The 21560-nt window shown below is 42.1% G+C and overlaps 1 protein-coding gene and 1 long non-coding RNA gene across 15 annotated transcripts in view; one reads left to right on the top strand and one right to left on the bottom strand.

The window, feature by feature from the left end:
• LOC133776017 (uncharacterized) overlaps positions 1-3482 on the top strand; it is a 109569-nt gene extending 106087 nt beyond the window's left edge. For both annotated transcript variants that reach the window (XR_009868330.1, XR_009868331.1), the window contains exon 3: positions 3396-3482. This is a non-coding gene — a long non-coding RNA (uncharacterized LOC133776017). The remainder of the gene's footprint in view (positions 1-3395) is intronic.
• The window catches only part of RHOBTB1 (Rho related BTB domain containing 1), a 136097-nt gene that overhangs the window by 33058 nt on the left and 81479 nt on the right, over positions 1-21560 (bottom strand). For all 13 annotated transcript variants that reach the window (XM_062214658.1, XM_062214655.1, XM_062214656.1 and 10 more), the window contains 2 exons: positions 13821-14022; positions 13058-13161 (listed from right to left, as the gene is read on the bottom strand). In XM_062214658.1, coding sequence (XP_062070642.1) covers positions 13058-13161; positions 13821-14012 — 296 coding nt within the window. In that variant the 5' untranslated portion in view covers positions 14013-14022. The remainder of the gene's footprint in view (positions 1-13057; positions 13162-13820; positions 14023-21560) is intronic.

Below are 21560 nucleotides of genomic sequence, written 5' to 3' on the forward strand. Positions count from 1 at the left end.
TTCTCTCTGTCTCTCTCTCTCACTATCCACTCTGCCTGTCAAAAAAAAAAAAAAAAAAAAAAAAGAGAATTGAAAATGAATCTTGATGTGAATGGAAAGGGAGAGGGAGCGGGAAAGGGGAGGGTTGCAGTGGGAGGGAAGTCTGGGTGGGGGGGCAAGCCATTGTAATCCATAAGCTGTACTTTGGAAATTTATATTCATTAAATAGAAGTTTTCAAAAAGTACTGATTTATTATTTACTATTAATTTTTAATTAAATATTTATTTTATTTATTTGAAAGAGATGGAGAGACAGTGAGTGAGAGAGAGAGAGAGGGTCTTCCATCTGCTGGTTCATTCCCCAAATGGTTGCAATGACCAGGGCTGGGCCAAACTGAAGCCAGGAGCCAGGAGTGTCATCTGGGTCTCATGTTGGTGCAGTCTTGGGCCATCTTCCACTGCTTTCCCAGGCACACTAGCAGGGAGCTGGATCAGAAGTGGAGCAACCAGGGGTAGAACCAGCAGCCATATGGGATGCCGGTGCTGCAGGCAGTGGCTTAACCTACTACTCTGCAACGCCAGACCCCCCAAATTATTATTAAAATCTTGGAAAGGCACCCAGGAGAAACAACTTATGATTTGAAAAACACTGTTATTACTACAACTAATTCTCTGTTCAAGAATACTCATTCAAACAAGCATTTATAAAATTTACAAATTAAAAAACCTAGTGGAAAAGAGGGAGTCTTTGAGTGTGGCTGAGTGTACTTCCTTCCTTTTTCTGTTGGCCTCACAGACCATCTTTTCATTTGTGGATTCGTTAAGGAAAGGTCAACCCCCGGCATTTTCATCTTCATCACTGTCATTTGTTACGGTTACTATAAATGTGCACATATAATCCTGGTATTGATAAGTACTCAACTGATAGATTCCTTCACTCCTTCAACTAACACTAATTAGGCTTCCACTGCATACCAAGCCCAGACATTACGGATAGAGATTAAAAAGACAAATCTCTGTCCTAAAAATACTAGGAACAATAGAATAAGGCAAATGAGACAAAATGAAGGAGCTGATTTGCACACAAAGCAGTCACTGCTCCCACAGAGATCTGCAAAGGTGTCTATGGGAACATAAGGGAGACATACCGGATTCTGAGTGAGACAGAGCAGGTGGACTTCCGGGAGCATATGTTACTGGTCCCAATTCTTAGAATACCAGTAGTAATTACTTAAGAATAGGTGAGGTAGGAGTGGAATTTCTATGTGACAGAATGCATGCTAGCGGGTGCAGAGGCTACAGAGAACACAGAACTATAAATATTTTATGTCTGGAACACGAAATGAGGCTGGAAAGGTAGACTGGGAGTCAGTCCAAGAAACAAACACAAGTAGAGTCTCACATTCCTGGTGCAGCTCCCAATCTAAGTGAGAAGACACACCAATTACCCAGCTCTGCACCCAATTGCCATCTGGGGTGGTGGGGTATACAATGGAGGTCTGCATACTCCAAGAGATACCATCATATTCTCTAGTTCCGGAACAAACAACCTACCAAAGCCAAAATTGTTACTGTTTGCTGGAGAAACTGAACACTTTCACAGAACTTGGTGTTCTCTATTGGGCTATCATATGGTACCCATTGAAACCTATCTTCTTAGAAAAAGATACAAACATATCTTCAGCCAAAGCAACAGGCTACTTGGTCAGACTATTGTCCACTGAGCCCAGGGCTCTATCTCTGGGAAAATGGAACCAGACTGATCTTGCCTGACAACATGATAGTATACCTTATTAGCCTTGAGCATCTATAAATATCCCATTTCCCATATTTGGCTGTTAAGAATCTGGTTCCATTTTTTTCATATAAATGATTTATGTTTTCATTGGACCTAAAGTTCAAAAACTAATTAAAACACGTAGTGTATCATGCACACTTTCCTCACCTATCATAGACAACTTTGTCTATAAAGGTATTTCTCTTCTTAAAAAATTTTATTGAGATATAATTGGAATACATTAAACTGCATATTTAATGTGTTTAATTTGATCAGCTTTGATAAATGCACTTCCCTTGAAAATATCAGCCCAGTGAAGGTGACAAGCATGTCCATCACTCCCAAAGTATTCTTATGTTCCTCTGTCACCCATCCCTCCCCTCCATAGTCTTTTACGGGCAACCAGTGATCTATTTCCTGTCACTAAAAAGTAGGCTGCATTTTCTAGAATTTTACTGAAATGGAATCACACAGAATGTGTTCCTTTTTGTCTGGCATCCCTCAGTCAAGAGCTCTCTCTTCTCTACTTGTCGGGGACTGAGCTTTGGTAAAGAGCACCATGATAGTTCCATCATAGTGTTTACAACGTGGGGTCTGGGGCAGGACATGTTTCTTACTCATCCAGCAACTGAGTCACTGCTCCCCAGGACTCCCACCCTGGAACAAGTGCTATGCTTGGGCATATTCAAAGATGAGAGCTAACAGCTTTGGTTTAACTTTTTAGGGAGCTATTCCTGTCTGTTGGGCCAAAGAGCTGCTTTTCTTTGGCCTTTTAGTTTTTTGTTTTTTGTTTTTTAAATAAGCTGAGCAGTTTTCAGTTCTTGTTGCTGTGGCCCAGAGGAATGAATGTCTGCAGGAGAGAAAGCCCTGATGACTCCCCTAGACTTCTTGAGGCTTGGACTGTGTTTCCATACAGTACCTGCACTACTGACTGTCCTCCCTCTGCCACTTCACTAGCCCACCATCTGCCTAGGACCGGGGTGAAGACTGTGAAGCACTTGTGTCTGGTGTAAAATATAAAAGGCACGAAAAAAACCAAAGCAAACCTCAGTAATCCAGGTGAATCAAGGCAACAACAAAAAAATCTATGATGAACAAAATAGCAATATTTGAAATAAAGTCAGTGTCATCTGACCCTGAGGCAGAAGGGGAAAAAGCAGTAAGTGATCCCGTGTTTTAAAAATTATTAGTTACATTTTATGCCCAAGGTGAGTGACTCACTTGCCTTGTGCTAGTCCTGGCCCTGACCTGCCTCCTCTGTGATCTGTTTCATGGCACAACAGGCTCCTTGGCATCCTGAAATTATCAGAGGATATTACTTCTAACCCAGCTTTTAGAATGTGCTAAGGACAATAGGAGCGAACTCAAAATATGTAGATGACTTCATTTTTTCTTACTTCTCCCCTTAATTACTAGCAAAGCCAGTCCCAGGCAAAAACACAAACGCTCGTCACCTAGAGTCCTGAAGTTTATAAAAGGGCCTCCAATGGGAATTCAAAACAGGGTGTGTTCATGCCGTGTCTGTTAGATGGGCCTTCCAAGTGAAACTCGATCTAGACACATATTATCAAAACAGACATAGAGGAATCTGAGCTCTGATTAATGTTATCACTTAAAACACATACTGTACTTTTCATAGGGACTAACAACGCCTGAGAAGAATCAATGTGTGAGAATAAACTGAAAATATGTCCAGAAACCGTTGGAGGTAGTGGTGAGTACAGTGGTTCTGAATATTTTAGGTAAATATTTTTGGGGTGATGCACCAAATAAATTATTGAAGATTCCAATTCTTTCCAAAAAGTTTGCTTGGCTGTACCACTTTCACTTCAGGTGAAAGGACTCGGTATTTAGCTCCTATGTAAAGAATTATGCTTTTTGCTATAGATTAAAGAATTTAATCTAAATATTCGAGGTGGTGGCATGTGGTGAATTCTGATCTTCAGTGCCCCGATAGGACAGTGTGAGATGCAGACTACACCAGTGGGAAATTTCAGTTCAACATTTCAATCATCATCAGCCATGACAGCCTGGTAGAGTGGGAAGACATGGGCTTTGGAGTCAGACAGACCTCAGAGGAAAGTTCAGCTCCAGTCTGTCTCGGCTGTCTGATCTTGGCCCGTTCTGTGCTTGTTTTCTCAACTGTGAAATGAGCCTACTTTGCGAGGTCACCAAAAGAATGAAGCAGACAGGCTGCAGGGAGCACGTGGCACGGGCCTGGCCCAGGGGTACCCTGGTTAAATTATAGCTGTGATTATCATCATAGGCTTTAGTAAGTGTCTGGAAGTTATCTGAACTGATCAACAAAGATGGTTTCCAAGGAAAGGAAACAACGAAACCTGTAAGTATTTATGTGTGCTGTGGCTGGAGAAGAGGGGCTGAGGGGCCCGGTGTCAGGTATTTCAGAATGAGCACTTCATTTTGGTAAGAGTTCCAGGGAAAACACTTTTGAGTCGAGTGATATTTCTTTAAGAAGAGGCTCTCTTTTCTTGCCAAAAAAAAGAGCAGCTGATCACGGTCATGGTTACTATGTACAGTTTTGTTCTTGACATTTTAAAAGATCCAGAAAAGAGCTTCAAAAGTTCATCCAAAAGTCGACAGGAAGCAGCGGTAGGAAGAACGGCTATAAGAGAGTTGGAGTCGTTCATTCCAGAGAAGAGAGGGTCTGATCATTCCAAATGAGTGAAGTGTTAAGACACTGATGCTATCCTATTCCTTTTCAAACCCATCAAACAGAAGCAAGCACTCTTATCAAGGCTTTTTCTTAGATGGATGGATGATTTCCCCTCCACAAGGGAAGGGGTCAACTGACTAGATGGCTTTTTGAGATCTCTTATAGTTCTAAGCCTTTGCACAAATATGGAAGCATAAACAGAAACCCAGCTCACTGATGCAAGGTAATTTCAGTTGCACCCTATTTAAAATGAGGTTGACAAGAGCTTGGAAGGGTGGAAAGAACGGGAGCCAGGAATCAGGCAGAGTGGGTTTGAATCTGCACCCAAGACTCACTTACTGGGGGAGATATGTCAGTAAAAGAACTCAACTCTGCTCAGTTGCAGCATGGAGACAATGTCTGCCTATTAAAGTTCCTGAAGGGATTAAGTAAACTAACACTGGCAAAGCCTCTGATATGTTGACTGGCACATAGTGAGTCTGCAATGTGCAATGTATTAAAGCTATTATTATGGTTGACAAAAAAAGAAAAAAAAGAAAAAAGAAAAAGACTGACAGGTTGCTTTTAAAGCATGAAAAGAGCAAAACCATTCTGGTTATCCTTGTAGTTAAAATCTGCTAGGAAAATTGCAAATTCAAGTTGGCAGACTGCCTACCACTGACATTCCCTGGACCCACAGGATCCACCCTGCAAACCAGAATTTGTCCAAGTCAAGGAATGCTGGAGGGGCAACTTGCTTCTTTGTGCTAGGAAGCAGAGGAAACTGAAGGCGAAGTCTGAGGCATCTTGGTGTGAACCTGGTTTCTCTCACTGTCACCACATTAATCAAATTAATTCTTTTAAAAAGGTTCCAAATACCTTGGCATATATTCCCTACAATAGGAATATATTCCACCTGCCTCATCGTTTATGTCTGTGCACATCCCACTGACTTGTGATTCAAACCAAGCATAGTAAAAATGTTAGTCAAAAAACAGACTTGCAAATCAAACTGACTGTCAGAAACCACAATTATGATTTTTCTCCTTTATGAATGATAGAAAGCTAAAAATGGATGTCAGTAAGAAACAGTTTCTCACAGCAATGAAATGCACTGGTCAAAGCTTTAAACTGAATAAAAGCGACTCCTATTTCTATGAGGTTTTTTCTATAAAATGTAACTTTTTTGGTACAGCACCAGCAGTATTCCATATTTAGCATTTACAGACAGGGTTGCTCTGGTTTTTGTTCTTTACTAGCAGGATGCCAGGAGGCTGTGGAGAATAGGAAAAGACAGAGGAAACGTGAAATCAGAGAGGCGGCAAGATGGCGGAATAGGCAGGAAGCACACTTAGTCCGGGGGGAGAGAAAGTTCAATATAAGTGGAGATACTGCAGGGTCAAGGAAGAGTAGCGGATGAAACAGCAGAGGAAACTCTTCCGGAACTAGTGATTCACAGTGGACCTGCGTGGAGAGCGTGGGAGCCCAAGTTCGGGACACCAGCGGCAGACTCAACGCACCAGCGCTGGAACGCGAGGTGAGCCGAACCTCCATAGCCCGAGATACCAGCAGGCAAGCGGAAAGAGGAGGCTAGAGGGAACGAGGCTTGAAACTCCGTGGGGAAAAGTTCACCAGGCTAACTAGAAGAGAGAGAAAAAAAAATAAAAAAAGTGACTGATACGGACACAAGTTTCTCTCTCTCCGCTCACCTCTCAAAGGCGAGCAAGACAGAGCAGGCGCCATTTTGGACATACGTCATAAGCAGGGCGACCTCAGGTCTGCACCGGCCCTGAGCCTAGCAGAAAAACCTGACTCTGTGGGGAGGGGTGAAATAACAGGAGATTAGCATCTAACTTGGCAACCCAGTGGGAGACTGCAGGAGAATTGGAGCCCACACTGAGGGCAAAAGAGATTCCCTGTGTGGCCCTCGGGAAAGAGCTTCCGATCTCTGGCTCCTATGGGTATATCATTTGCCTGCTAACTACCTCCAATTACGTTCAGCTGTGCGGAATTACTTCCCTTTTAAATCAAAAAAAGAAAGAGAGATTTACCACACCTAACCTGGGAGTGTCATCCTTGACACACCCTCAACCCTGAGGAACCAAACACAGCTCTCAGCCCACACTCATCTCAAGCCTCTAAGGCTCCACTGAAAGCAGACAGTCCACTTAATATAGAGCCATAGTGTAACAAGAAAAAACACCACAGTGAAGAAACCAAATATCTCCAACATGCCAAACAACAAACGCAAAAACCAAGCTAACAAGAACAAGGAAGAAACTATGACGCCCCCAAATGAAAAAGACACCCCAGTTCAAGATTATGAAGATGATGAGATCCAAGAAATGCAAGAAGCGGATCTCAAAAAATTGATAAGAACATTAAGAAGTTCTCAAAAACAAATTCTTGAACTACAGAAATCCTTCATGGACAAGATAGAAAATCTCTCTCTTGAAAGTGAAATATTAAGGAGGAATCAAAATGAAATGAAACAACTACTGGAACAAGAAACTCTGATAGTGACTAGAAATCATAATGAAATGAAGAGTTCAATAGATCAAATGACAAACACATTAGAGAGCCTTAAAAACAGAATGGGCGAAGCAGAAGAGAGAATATCAGACTTAGAAGACAGAGAACAGGAAAGGAAACAGGCAAACCAAAGAAAAGAAGAAGAAATTAGAAATCTAAAAAATATTGTCGGGAATCTACAGGATACTATTAAAAAACCCAACATTCGGGTTCTAGGAGTTCCTGAAGGCATGGAGAAGGAGAAAGGATTAGAAGGCATTTTCAGTGAGATACTAGCAGAAAATTTCCCAGGTTTGGAGAAGGACAGAGGCATCTTAGTACAGGAAGCTTATAGAACCCCTAATAAACATGATCAAAAGAGATCCTCACCACGACATGTTGTAATCAAACTCACCACAGTGAAACATAAAGAAAAGATCCTAAAAGGTGCAAGAGAGAAACGTCAGATCACTCTTAGAGGATCTCCAATTAGACTCACAGCAGACTTCTCATCAGAAACCCTACAAGCTAGAAGGGAATGGCGAGACATAGCCCAGGTACTAAGAGAGAAAAACTGCCAGCCCAGAATACTATATCCTGCAAAGCTCTCATTTGTGAATGAAGGTGAAATTAAAACTTTTCATAGCAAACAGAAACTGAAAGAATTTGTTGCCACTCATCCTGCCCTGCAAAAGATGCTTAAAGATGTCTTACACACAGAAACACAGAAACATGGTCACCAATATGAAAGAAGGTAAAGGAAGGAAACCTCACAGCAAAAGATCACAGGAAGCTCAATTTCTCTTTGACATAGAATTAAACTCTGATGCTCTGTTAAAGCAATGTGTTAAAGTAATCTATTATGTTCTCTTGATCTCTGTTAAATTCTAATTGTTCAAAAACCAGATATTTTGGATTTTGACCCTTCTTGGCATTCTTGACAGGCATTCAAAAAATCAAAGTTTCAAACAATCTGGTCTCTAAAATTTCCAGTAAATCCTGGACTTTGGTTTTTCCAGTTTGGGCCCAACTGAAAAAATCGAAGGACCTATGTCTCTCATCTTATAGAGACACCAACTAATCAGTCTATTTGGAGTATATTAGAAGTACTGTCAAGATGTGATGTGGTACCAGACTTTAAGTTTCTATAATGGAAAATGCTATTAATACAAATGTTTGAGAATTAAAAAGTCTAATGATCTTGTGGTACTAGACATGATAGTTATCTTAATGAGAAAGCCCCAGAGGCTTAAAGGGTTAAATACTTGTAAAATCCTACAGGTGCTTTCAAAAATACTGTGAAGTAAGCAAGTGCCTCTTGTTGGTTGATGAGTTTATAATTTTAAACATGGCGACTTAAAGTCTTTTGTCATCCACAGTTATATATGATCTGCTGCTCATAAAACTAAAGCGTTGTTGGTTCTGTGTTTAGCTGTCCTCCTATAGGTTCCTATGGACTTTTTCCAGCCACTTTTATTGTATTCAGTACTTTGGGATGGCTCTATAAACAGATGAAGCCAATAATGTATTAACAGTACCAACTGAGAGAAAGTATGGTTAACTGAGGTTACTAAAAAGAAAAAGCAATTCAAATCAATTGGCAATCTACAAAAAGAGTTAAAGATTTTAAAAGCTATTATTAAAATTGCTATATTGGTCTATTATGCTATATTATATGTGTGTACATATTGTATGTCCACATGGGAAAATTTTATTAAGAGTTTTATTTTAAATGGCTTATAGATAAGATTGTCCATAAATTTAAGCTGCTAAAATCAATCAAAGATACATTTTAATTTGTGGGACCTGAATCTGTGTATCATATGTTTTAGACTTGTTGGTAGAAAGAAACTAAAAACATTTTAGATGGTTGTGCTTAAGTTTACTGGCTAAACAAACTACACCATGTTAGATATTTAAGAGGTGTTTTCAAATACATGATTCTTAAAATTTATAGAAGGCATTGGACCTTCTGGTAAATGTTTTCTTAAGTTGTTATCTAATGGTTGAAACGGTTTGCTAAGTATTCATGTGATATTGCTATTGTCAGCAAGCGATCTAGGACTTGCTCCCTCATTTCTCTATTCTAAGCCCAACTTGTTCTTTCATTTCTCTATTCTCTTCAAGGTAGGAAACTAATTCTATTATGAAGGAATCTGTAGGATGCACAATTTAATCTTTAGACCTTATAAAAGAGATGGCTAACATTTTTCTGCAATAGCATAGCCAAAATAAGAACTCAAATAATAATCTCATAGCTAGATTCACTTCGCCATCAGCGAAGTATACAGTAAGTAGAAAAAACCTCCCTTTCAGACCAAAGGGAAAGAAAGTTTTAAAGTGAGAATATAACTTTCCTCATGGGCATTGTCTACCTTAGAAAAACTACTACAGAACATGCCTGTGACTATAGACTTGTAGTTCAGGCCACCGAAGATTAGAGATGGGAAACGGGCACTCCCTTGACTTGCATCCTCTGGTCTGCTTTAACACAAACCAGGAGGAAAGGAAAGCTCGGCATCAGAAGCAATGGGTGGCAGGCCTATTAATGGCTGATCTGTACAGTGATCTGCCCTCAAGGAGACCCAACAGGCCAGTCCACTGCAGTGGCTTTCAATGTGGTAAGCCTGGGCTTCAGCAGAAGTCAGCTTGTGAAGAGCCCTGGCAGCTCTGCCAAGAGTTGGATCACTGGAAATGGACCTGCCCTGGAGTCGAAGGATGCCCAGGTCAGAGCCACAGATCTTATTGGCTCTAAGCTGAAAAGCCCTTCACTCAGCCCAACTTCCAAAGTGACCACTGCAGCTGAGGGGATGGTCAAGTAGGGTCAGCAACATTGCAGGCAGAACTGTCAATTTCTTGTTAGAGATGCCCCCTGCCTTTACCTGGCCAGCTCTCCTCCCAGGCCAGCCAAGTAATGAAAGTCAACAGAGTGCCTTCCCCTAGGAGGTTCACACCTCCCTTAGGATATACCCCATGTGAAGAGATAGATAGGTCTGGGCCTCTGAATTTACAAGGCCTAAAGCCCACCAGATTATTATCAAGCCGCTTCTGTCAGGTTCTATGTGCCTCTCAATCAGAAAACTTCATTGTAGCTTAGACAGCACCTTTCTTAGCACATCTAATAATGACTCTGTCCTTTGTTCTAGGCCCTGTCTAGTGCACTTGGGCCTCATTCCTTTGTAATCATAACCTCTACTCTACCACCAATGGCTCTACTCCCAACATGTGTGTACTGATGGTCCTCTTCCCCACTTAATGCTGTATAATTGTTCAAACCTGGTAAATGCCACTCTTAGGATCATTGGTTACTATCCTCACTCTGTCTTTTATGACCTTGTCTAAATATGATCAGAGTCGGAAAACTTGGAAGGCTTCCATAGCCTTGGCAACTCATGACGACAGCCTAAGATGGTTACTGGCGCCATAAACTAGAGTGTCAATTTGTTGGGTCAACAACAGGAGCCACTGTGCACTTGCTCCTCATGTGGGATCTCTGTCCTTAATGTGCTGTACATTTTGATTTAATGCTATAACTAGTACTCAAACAGTATGTTTCACTTTGTGTTTCTATGTGGGTGCAAACTGTTGAAATCTTTATACTAAATTGATCTTCTGTATATAAAGAGAATTGAAAATGAATCTTGATGCAAATGGAAGGGGAGAGGGAGCAGGAGGGGGGAGGGTTGCGGGTGGGAGGGAAGTTATGGGGGGGGGAAGCCATTGTAATCCATAAGCTGTACACTGGAAATTTATATTCATTAAATAAAAGTTAAAAAAAAAAAAAAAAAAAAAAAGACAGAGGAAACGCAAGGTACAAACATGAACACAAAGAGAGGTCCCAAGGAGAACGTGTCCAGGAACATGGGGGTGTTCCCCAAGCCTCTCTGTTGCTCAGAGAGTCAAACTTGGCTTGGAGAACACTTCCTGTTTCCATCAAAAGGGGAACAGGTTACAGTCAATGGAACCCAACATTCCAGACAAGAAGGCAGAACAATGCACTTTGAGCCTATGGAGTCACAGGAAAGAGCAGCTTATTTTTCTTGGGAGTGAACAAATGCATGATGCCTTCCAAAATGACTCCATCTATGTTGGGATCTTGTTTGAGTCCCAGTGTGGCCCCATGGAGGCCATGGAGCTATTAAATAAATCCCAAGTGGGAATCAAATGATGCTGAAGCAGCCCTTCTCTTACCTTAACACAAGTTTACATTGTGGGGCCAAATTAAAATTCACTGCTGCAAATGCATTAATTTCAAGGGGCAGGAAACCACTGGGGTGTTGAAATAGTTGATAGACTTTAACCTAAATATCTCAGTAAGCTCATCTTTAGGCTCACCATTTTCATGGCTTTTTTAGAAGCAGGGGGTATCAAAAGTCATTTGAAATCTATTGCAGCTATCCTGACTTTGCTTAGAGTTATCATTTTCAAATTACGCTTCCTTAAAACCAAAGATATTATCAACCTGAGTGCATAACACTTACAAGCAGGTTCATTTCTTATTATTTCATATGTAGAACTGGATCAAAGACAAAAACTGAAATGGCAACGAAGATACAAGTCAAGAACATTATGGAAAGAAAAAACAAAACAAAAAACTCCAGGAAGTTCAAGGAAAGTATCTATAATGCTGGACATTTAGCTCAAAAGTCCTCGTTACCAAGGTGATGTTAAAACCATGTTTCACTTCCACATACCTCTGTCCAAGTCCCCTTAAGCACCCTGGTTGAGATCGTGGATTGACTGTGTGAACTACTTCCCAAGAATAGGTAAAAACTGTGTTAGCAGTTTATTTAGCATTTAAGACCACTTGCATAAATGTCAATGAAAGTCTGGTCAGGAAGCAACCGGCTTGAAGAAACAGGAACTTTGAAAAATGCTTATCTCAATACCAAGGGGTAACTCACATGCTTGGAGTATGTAGTTATCTAATTAATCCAATCCTGTGAGGTCACAGGATGTTTGATGTGAGGAAGGACAGCTAAACCATGATATCTAAACTCTATACTTGAAATGAATGCAATTTATAATTAGGTGATAAAAAAATTCTGCCTTATCCAGACTTTACTAGATATAGGCCATTACCAGGAGGTAGCTAGAGCTATGGTGACAAGAGAAGTTAAGTATTTTCAGGCACTTTGACTCTGTTTCTATCCACAGTAATGTCCTTCTAGATTAATCTTCCCTTTACTGGCTTTTCCTCTTCCTCTTTTGTCTTCTTCTTCTTCTTCTTTTTTTTTTTTTTAAAATAAAAAATAGACATTAGTGCTTTAGTTAATTTTGGAAGTATGCTTTAAGAAGGTCTTTCAGAGATATTTTTTTTTTTTAATTTTTTTTTTTTTGACAGGCAGAGTGGATAGTGAGAGAGAGAGACAGAGAGAAAGGTCTTCCTTTTGCCGTTGATTCACCCTCCAATGGCCGCCGCGGTAGCGCGCTGCGGCCGGCGCACCGCGCTGTTCCGATGGCAGGAGCCAGATGCTTCTCCTGGTCTCCCATGGGGTGCAGGGCCCAAGCACTTGGGCCATCCTCCACTGCACTCCCTGGCCACAGCAGAGAGCTGGCCTGGAAGAGGGGCAACCGGGACAGGATCGGTGCCCCGACCGGGACTAGAACCCGGTGTGCCGGCGCCGCAAGGCGGAGGATTAGCCTAGTGAGCTGCGGCGCCGGCCATTTTTTTTTCTTTTTAAAAATTACTCCCAAATAGACTTTTCAGATAACACAAAGCCCAAAGCAAATAGCAGACTCTGCTAATATGGTCATGAAAAGAACAGAGAGACCTTCTGAAGCTGGGTGGCCAAGTGCTAAAATAACTGAAAACACTCTAACAAAAGGCAAATTAAGGTATCATTCAGGAAAGCAGCAGTCAAAGCAGCCCAAGGCTGGAGAATTCTTTGCAAACTTCGCAGTTTAACCAGCACTGGTTGTTTTCAACAAGGTACTTCCTGAGCAGGGAGACAAACTCAGCTTTTCTTGACATCAGGAAGCAACACTGTTCTCGTTTTTCCTCTTTGAGACACAGTGCAGAACCCAACACATTTCAAGGCCGTATGATGTGGCTGTTGTTGATCTGTGAACTGGCTGCTGGTTTGGAAAAGGAAATTGCAGTCAGGCTCAGACACACCACACTAGCCATGGTTTACCTGCCATAAGCAAAACGCCTGTCTTTGTGATGATCACCAAAAGTATCCCAGAGCCTGAGAGAGACGCTTACTTCATCCACAACATCCCGGGATCGCTCCAAGACCTGCAGGAGAGACAGCAGCTGCGCTCAGGGGGACTCAGAGGCTTTCACAGGCCAGCGGAGTGCACCCTCTCAAGGCCCCTTCGCTCACATTTATCTCCTTTATCCCTTCCAACAGGACCTGACCCCGTGTCTCAAACCCTCTTTCAGGATACCAGACCCACATTCCCAAGCTCACGTTTGCTTTTGTTTTCTCTTGTAACGCTAAAAACCTTAGTTTTGTTTTGATGTACAGTTTACCCATCATCTCCCTATTTTTTTTTTTTTTTGACAGGCAGAGTGGACAGTGAGAGAGAGAGACAGAGAGAAAGGTCTTCCTTCCGTTGGTTCACCCCCCAAATGGCTGCTATGGCCGGCGTGCTGCGCTGATCTGAAGCCAGAAGCCAGGTGCTTTTTCCTGGTCTCCCATGCGGGTGTAGGCCCAAGCATTTGGGCCATCCCCCACTGCCCTCCCGGGCCACAGCAGAGAGCTGGACTGGAAGAGGAGCAACCGGGACAGAACCCGGCGCCCCAACCGGGACTAGAACCCGGGGTACTGGCGCCGCAGGTGGAGGATTAGCCAAGTGAGCCGCAGCGCCTGCCCATCTTCCTAGCTTTTTAAAAAATTAAACAAATGGCAACTATGTGTCCTCCAGATGCTAAAGGCACTCTGCGCATCTTACCTCCTGGCAGACACGGTACTGGTCGATGGCCCACACGGTTGGCACATGGGTGGCCAGCAGCTGATACTGCGTCAGCGTAGTGTTGCATGCTCTGGCACAGATCAGCCGTGTCTTCCCCACTGCGTTGTCACCCACGACAACGCACTTGATGGTTTCAACGTTGGGTCTTTCGTAGTCCATGTCAGTGTCCATTTATGACAATCTGTAAGAAGAGAGGTTGATGATATGTTAATACGTTAATGATAAAATTTGCAGCGTAATCAAAGACATGTGAGGTTCAGGCAGTTTTGCCTTTGTCTGACCACCTCTTTGGAGGTGCCCAAGTGCAGGCAAGCAGTCTGGAACTTCATCCTAAGCCTAATGGAAACTCAAGTTTTCTTTTTATATCTCACACAAGTACAAAAACACCAGACTGTTATTTTGACCCCACAGAGTTTATTCTGGTTAACATATTATTTTCTCCTTGGTTTTCTCTAAACACCACCTTCCTACTGCAGATCCATCCAGACGTGGTCAGGACAGCTGGCACACAGTTATAGCTCACCAGCTACTCATGTTGACTGGCATGTGAGACTGGTTACTTGTAGTGTTACCCTCTGATACTGAGGCATAAGATGCCTGTCAAAACTAATGTCCACCCTATCACAGTCTTCCAAACTTCCAACATCTGCTGATATTGTTGAGTAGCAGTTGTCCCTAGTTTCAAAACTATTACAGTGACTTAGCAGAGAATCAACAGAGCAGGCTGAAAGACTGACTTGAAAGGAGAGTAAGCTGAAGTCTGAATTCCAATACATTAATCCAACTAGCATTTATTCGTTTATATTAATCAATTCTTGAGAGGTTCCACCATAAAGCAAGATTTAAAAAAAGGAGTCTTGGGGCCAGTGTTGTGGCGTAGCAGGTAAAGCCACTGCCTGCAATGCTGACATGGCATATGGGCACCAGTTTGAGTCTCAGCTGCTCCACTTTTGATCCAGCTCCCTGCTAATGTGCCTGGGAAAGCAGTGGAAGATGGCCCAAGTCCTTGAATCCCTGCACCCATGTGGGAGACCTGGAAGAAGGCCCTGGCTCCTGGCTTTGGTTCAGCCCAGCTCTGGCTGTTGTGGCCATTTGGGGAGTGAAGTACCAGATGGAAGATCTCTCTTGTCTCTGTCTCTGTAACTCTTTCAAATAAATAAATCTTAAAAAAAAAAAAAAAAAGAATCTTTTCCTCTCCATACTTTCGTCAAGAAACCTGGAGCACATGATAAAGAAGGATTTCATAGGAAGAGGAAATAGTTTGGAATCTTCCTGAAATCATCAAAGATTTAAAGAGGATTGCTGGGTGTGGGGTCAAGAGCAAGATGGCAAGTCACTGCTTCCCCAGGCACAGGACTCCTACAAACTGGGGAGTGAGCTGCTTACTGGTAGCAGCTACATGAGGAGAGACCAGTCAGTAAGATTTTAATGAATTATAATTATCCCTTTTGAGGAAGTCTATTGTTAAACTGAGAACACTGGTTACATGATCATTTTTTTTTAAAGAGTCAAAATGATTTTAACAGCTATGGTAAAGAAATCATTTATGGTAGAGCCTAAGGTATAATTGAGAGACTGAGTAACTATTTAATTCAACTGGTTTGAAAAAAATGGTAATTTGGGTCATATGAGATTCTAGGCACTGATGGAAAGATACGAGGAAAAACACTCAGCATATTTTCCCACAGTTAGGACTATCTGAATGAGGAACTGTCTTGGGAAAGGAGGGGAACTGTCGACTGTAACGTCCAATCAAGAGGTGTGAAACCCAAGGCTGGGGAATGATTTGGCAGGCATGGAATTGGAGTGATTAAAGGAATAGTGGTTAGTTTAGGATTTGTGCTTCTTACACTGTGGAGAGGTTTAAAATAGACACATACTGTCCCCTGCCTGGCAAATGCTGATTCTAAACATCTTGGTGAGCAAAGAGAATCTCAAAAATATCTCCAGTTCTGATCATCAGCCAGGTGTAGTGACTCCTAAAATTGATCTCTTTAAAAATTTAGCCTTCAACTTCTATGGTTTTATTATTTCTGTGTTTGATAGTATAATGTAGCAGAACCATGAATTTGTTGTTAAGTCAATGGTTCTTAAATACGCCCCAGGGAACATTGGACAATGTTTGGAGACATTTTTGTTGTTACAGTCAAGGAGTTTAGAGTGGAAGCTACTGGCTTCCAGTGAGTAGAGTTACAAAGATGCTGCTGCTAAACATGCTGCAGTGTATAGGACAATTTCCCACAACCAAGAACAACCCAGTCCCAAGAGTCATGACGCTGAGGTTGAGAAACTCTGCCTCAGATAGATGTGAGTTTGAATCCTGGCTCCCCTACTATTCAGTCATTAGACTTTGGGCAAGTTGTTTGCACTTACTGGGCCTCAGACTCTGCTCTGTTAAGCTAGAATTATAACATACACATCTTCTAAGGTTGAGAACATTCAGTGAATTGATGTTTGAAGTCCCTCTGCAGGACCTGGTGGCTTCAAAAGTATAATCATTGATGCTAAGATGAATATCATTGGATGACAACAAAACTGAGTCAGATGGAAGGTGAGAATTAGATGTAAACTTGTGAAGTTAATGGTGACAAAAAAATCTATAAAAAGGGCAACATTTAGAACAGGTAACTAAAAGGATAACGCATCGCTAAAGGATGAAACACAAGGTGGAACACAGCTGACTTTAAGCAAAGAAGGCAGAAAAAATTCTGGGCAGGGAGAGAGGGAGTGGGAAGATTATAATTAACAACAACAAAAAAGATAGGTTAAAGGGCTGGTACTGTGGCGTAGTGGGCTAAGCCTCTGCCTGCAGTGCCGGAATCCCATATGGGTGCCGTTTATAGTCCCAGCTGCTCTACTTCCTATCCAGCTCTCTGCTCATATGCCTGGGAATGCAGTGGAAGATGGCCCAAGTGCTCAGGATGCTGCACACACGTGGGAGACCTGAAGAAGCTCCTGGCTCCTGGCTTTGGATCAGCTCAGCTCTGGCCGTTGTGGCCATCTGGGGAGTGAACCAGTGGATGGAAGACCTTTCTCTCTGTCTCTCCCTTTCTCCCTCTGTAACTCTACCTCTCAAATAAATAAATAAAACCTTTTAAAAAAAGTTAGATTACAATATTTACATAAGGCATTTCTAGATTTCAGAATGAAAAATGGTAACATTTCTTAACATGATTTGACAAATTTCTGGGGATATTATCACGGGGTAGCATGAATCAGAGAAACAGGTTCCTTTAGAGCCTCACAGCTTTGTAACCCAAAGCATGTTATTTTGGCTGTCCTATGTGGTGCAAAATATTACTCGTTTAAGGGTGAATTTTATATTTTAAGATAAACATCATAGAGAGCCAATCCCTAAAATCTGGAAGAATGCTTAGACATAGTAAAAATTGAGACAGATGCTGAAAACATAAAAATGGTTTTCTTGTTGGCTTGCAGGAAGCTGGTTTTGATAACAGCCCCAAATGAGGACTCCCCCAGATAATCTGAACCCTGGAAGTACCGATGGGATAGCTGTTTAGCTTTTACAGATCGCTTTGAGAGGGACCAGGGCCTTGCTAGTTTTATATAAAGGCTATAATTACAAAAACTATCACTGCCTCACTTATTTTTAGACATACTGCATGCACAGCCTTGAAAGAATTTCTGTGTCAAAGGTGAGAATAACATCCATGGGTACTCTAATCCCTAGCAATCTGCTCAAGACCAAAGTGACTGCCAAGGGTGCTGAACCTGGTGCACAGGGGATAATATGGAAGGGGAAAGAAGATATGGGGCAGAATCAAATATTCACAGCCCAGATCACTTGCTGTAGGTATGGGATTCCCAGGGAGATTTGCTGAATCTCCAAATGCTAAAATTTTTCATTCAGGGTAAAAATTTCTTTCATGGCACTCTAAAAAAGCATTTTAAGAATGTGAAGTCACAGCCAAGGATTGTAAACTCATACTATCCTTGTATTGTTGTAAATCAGTTGTTCATCTGTTACACATAAACAAATACACATTCAATTATGGCAGTGATTATAAAAATATGCAATCTTCTTCTCCACTTGTGATAGGCTCTAATTTATTCCCATCTAGCACTCTCATGGTTGAGTGAGCTCTTAGGGCCATCTGGATAACGACTATCTGGTTTCTGAGTTTTATTTACCTAAAATGAGGTAATAAATATTACTTAACACTTAATAAATTTCACCACCATAAATCTTACTGATTTGTGCAGATATCCTTTTGTCTATAGATGCACACCTGAGATAAGGAAGGCTGAAAAGAAAAAGCTTGAAGACTAGACACTGGAAACCATCACCATGGCAGCTTTTGTCACCGCCACTCCAAACTGACTTGTACTTCATTTCACCCTCCCAAGGGACTCTCAGGACGTGGATGCTCACAGTTCAAATGCGACCTGAAGAGTCTACCTACACACTACCTGGGAGTCAGAGTAATAAGTTTATTTGAAAACTGCCAAGTGAACAAGGCAGCGTAGAGGTTGGACAGTGAAGGGTGCCCACTAGCCACCAAGCTGACTTAGAAAAGGAGGATTCTGACCTTCATGGTCTACAGGATCACCCCATACATTTGATTACACGCATTTTGCTGCCATTATGTCTGTCATCCTTTGGATTTTGGGCTACTCTTCCACATTATTCACTGCCAAGCTAGTGTTCCCACTGTGCCCACAGGATGATACATCTCACATCATGACCTCATGGTTTCTTCACTTCTGAAGTGATCATGATCTTTAATCACTCTCTACTTAGGCTGTGTGATAAAAACATTTTACCTCTGAAATCTCAAATTTCAAAATATTCCTTTGGAGCAAAACTCCTATATTTACAGTCAGTGCTAGGTGATCCAAGGCCACTGAAGCAACTCCCATCAGGAGGTGGCATCTAGGTCCCTTACTCTTGAACTTGTGGTAGCCCTGCAATCATTTTACCTAAAAGAAAGTGGTGAGGTGTTGCTGTGCCTTTGCTAACCACCAGCTCTGGTCCAATGGCGCTCCAGTTTAACCTTGACTCTATTCAAGGGTCAAACATGGCCAAAATAGTGACCATAGTCAAAATAATGACAGAGCCACATGTGACCTCAGATGCCACTTCAAGTCATTTCCCTTCTTACGGTGATATTCCACTCCTGCTTTAAAGCCTTGAGCTAATGGCCTTCGTGGTATTCTGTGCCTCTCTTATTTGCTAGACACATCCCTTGCTCACTTGTAGTATTCCTGGATGGCTTTTAGAGCCCAGTACCCGTAATTTGGTAATTCAGGGGCACTGTATTTGATGAAACCTAACTTGATTGGTACACTTTAGTGCTTGGCCACTTTTTTTTTTTTTTTAACTTTTATTTAATGAATATAAATTTCCAGTGTACGGCTCATGGATTACAATGGCTTCCCCCTCCCACAACTTCCCTCCCACCCGCAATCCTCCCCTCTCCCGATCCCTCTCCCCTTCCATTTGCATCAAGATTCATTTTCAATTCTCTTTATATACAGAAGATCAATTTAGTATAAAGATTTCAACAGTTTGCACCCACATAGAAACACAAAGTGAAACATACTGTTTGAGTACTAGTTATAGCATTAAATCACAATGTACAGCACATTAAGGACAGAGATCCCACATGAGGAGCAAGTGCACAGTGGCTCCTGTTGTTGACCCAACAAATTGACACTCTAGTTTATGGCGCCAGTAACCACCCTAGGCTGTCGTCATGAGTTGCCAAGGCTATGGAAGCCTTCCAAGTTTGCCGACTCTGATCATATTTAGAAAAGTTCATAAAAGACAGGGTGAGCATAGTAACCAATGATCCTAAGAGTGGCATTTACCAGATTTGAACAATTATACAGCATTAAGTGGGGAAGAGGACCATCAGTACACACAGGTTGGGAGTAGAGCCATTGGTGGTAGAGTAGAGGTTATGATTACAAAGGAATGAGGCCCAAGTGCGCTAGACAGGGTCTAGAACAAAGGACAGAGTCATTACTAGAGGAGCTAAGAAAGGTGCTGTCTAAGCTACAATTAAGTTTTCTGATTGAGAGGCAAATAGAACCTGACAGAAGGGGCTTGATAATAATCTGGTGGGCTTTAGGCCTTGTAAGTTAAGAGGCCCAGACCTATCTATCTCTTCACATGGGGTATATCCTAAGGGAGGTGTGAACCTCCTAGGGGAAGGCACTCTGTTGACTTTCATTACTTGGCTGGCCTGGGAGGAGAGCTGGCCAGGTAAAGGCAGGGGGCATCTCTAACAAGAAATTTACAGTTCTGCCTGCAATGTTGCTGACCCTACTTGGCCATACCCTCAGCTGCAATGGTCACTTTGGAAGTTGGGCTGAGTGAAGGGCTTTTCAGCTTAGAGCCAATAAGATCTGTGGCTCTGACCTGGGCATCCTTCGACTCCAGGGCAGGTCCATTTCCAGTGATCCAACTCTTGGCAGAGCTGCCAGGGCTCTTCACAAGCTGACTTCTGCTGAAGCCCAGGCTTACCACATTGAAAGCCACTGCAGTGGACTGGCCTGTTGGGTCTCCTTGAGGGCAGATCACTGTACAGATCAGCCATTAATAGGCCTGCCACCCATTGCTTCTGATGCCTAGCTTTCTTTTCCTCCTGGTTTGTGTTAAAGCAGACCAGACGATGCAAGTCAAGGGAGTGCCCGTGTCCCATGTCTAATCTTCGGTGGTCTGAACTACAAGTCTATAGTCACAGGCATGTTCTGCAGTAGTTTTTCTAGTGCTTGGCCACTTTAAAATTAAGTTAGGTGAGAGTGAGCAGGATTCTTCTAACATGAGACATTTAGAAATTAGGAAGGAAGGATGAATGAGGAAAGGTTGATCATTTGTCCCAGACACCTCCCTGGCAGTTTCCTAATTGCTCAATCACTCCGCACAGGAATATGCCACCTCTTTCTGTCACTTTTGCTGTATATCTTGCTACATTTGCTCTTTTGATCAAGGCCTGTGATCAGTCTGCTTAGAGACAAAAATCTAAGGCCCACGTAGGGTCCTTTGTACTCCTGGTCACAGACAGTCTACATGATGATACTCTGAAGCCAGTACATTTTGCTGTTCCTTCAAAAAGCACAGAATTTGAACTTCCAGAAATACTTTAGTTAGGGATTAAAAATACTAGTGGAACAAATTTTTAGTTTAGTTGAAGAATTAGCTCTGAAAGAAAGGCTGAGAATTTTGTATTATTGACAGAAACAAAGGGAAATGTTAGGAGTTGCATAATAACTACGCCCACAGCCAAGATTCGACTGCGCAGATTTCATTATTCTAAGCTCCTAATCACCAGTCATAGGCTGGCAGGAACTGTTTTAAACACAAAATAAACATTTCAGCTGGAACAGAGAGTGAGTCCAGACCTGCAGAAGAGACAGTAAGGGCCAAACTGGACTTCCCTCCATCAAAAGTTCACAGAAACATATCCCCTGATAAAACTGTCTTCCATCATTTAAATCAACAGGATCCATTATTTAAATCAACCACATTGTCTCAATTGAATGTTTTGATTAGAACAAAAGAGAAAAAATAAAAGAAAAGACAAGGCACGGGAGTCCAAGATGAAAACAACACAGAGGCACTTTGTACATCCACTCACCATCTCCACAGAGCCCTGCTCAAGACCTTTCTCTCTCTTTCTCACCCTCTCTCTTTCTCTCTAACTCAAGATCAGTGGCAGAGGTGAGCCAGGATTAGAAATAAACTTTCTCGCT

Source organism: Lepus europaeus, chromosome 17 (genome assembly GCF_033115175.1).
Source record: "Lepus europaeus isolate LE1 chromosome 17, mLepTim1.pri, whole genome shotgun sequence".
Lineage (NCBI taxonomy): Eukaryota > Metazoa > Chordata > Mammalia > Lagomorpha > Leporidae > Lepus > Lepus europaeus.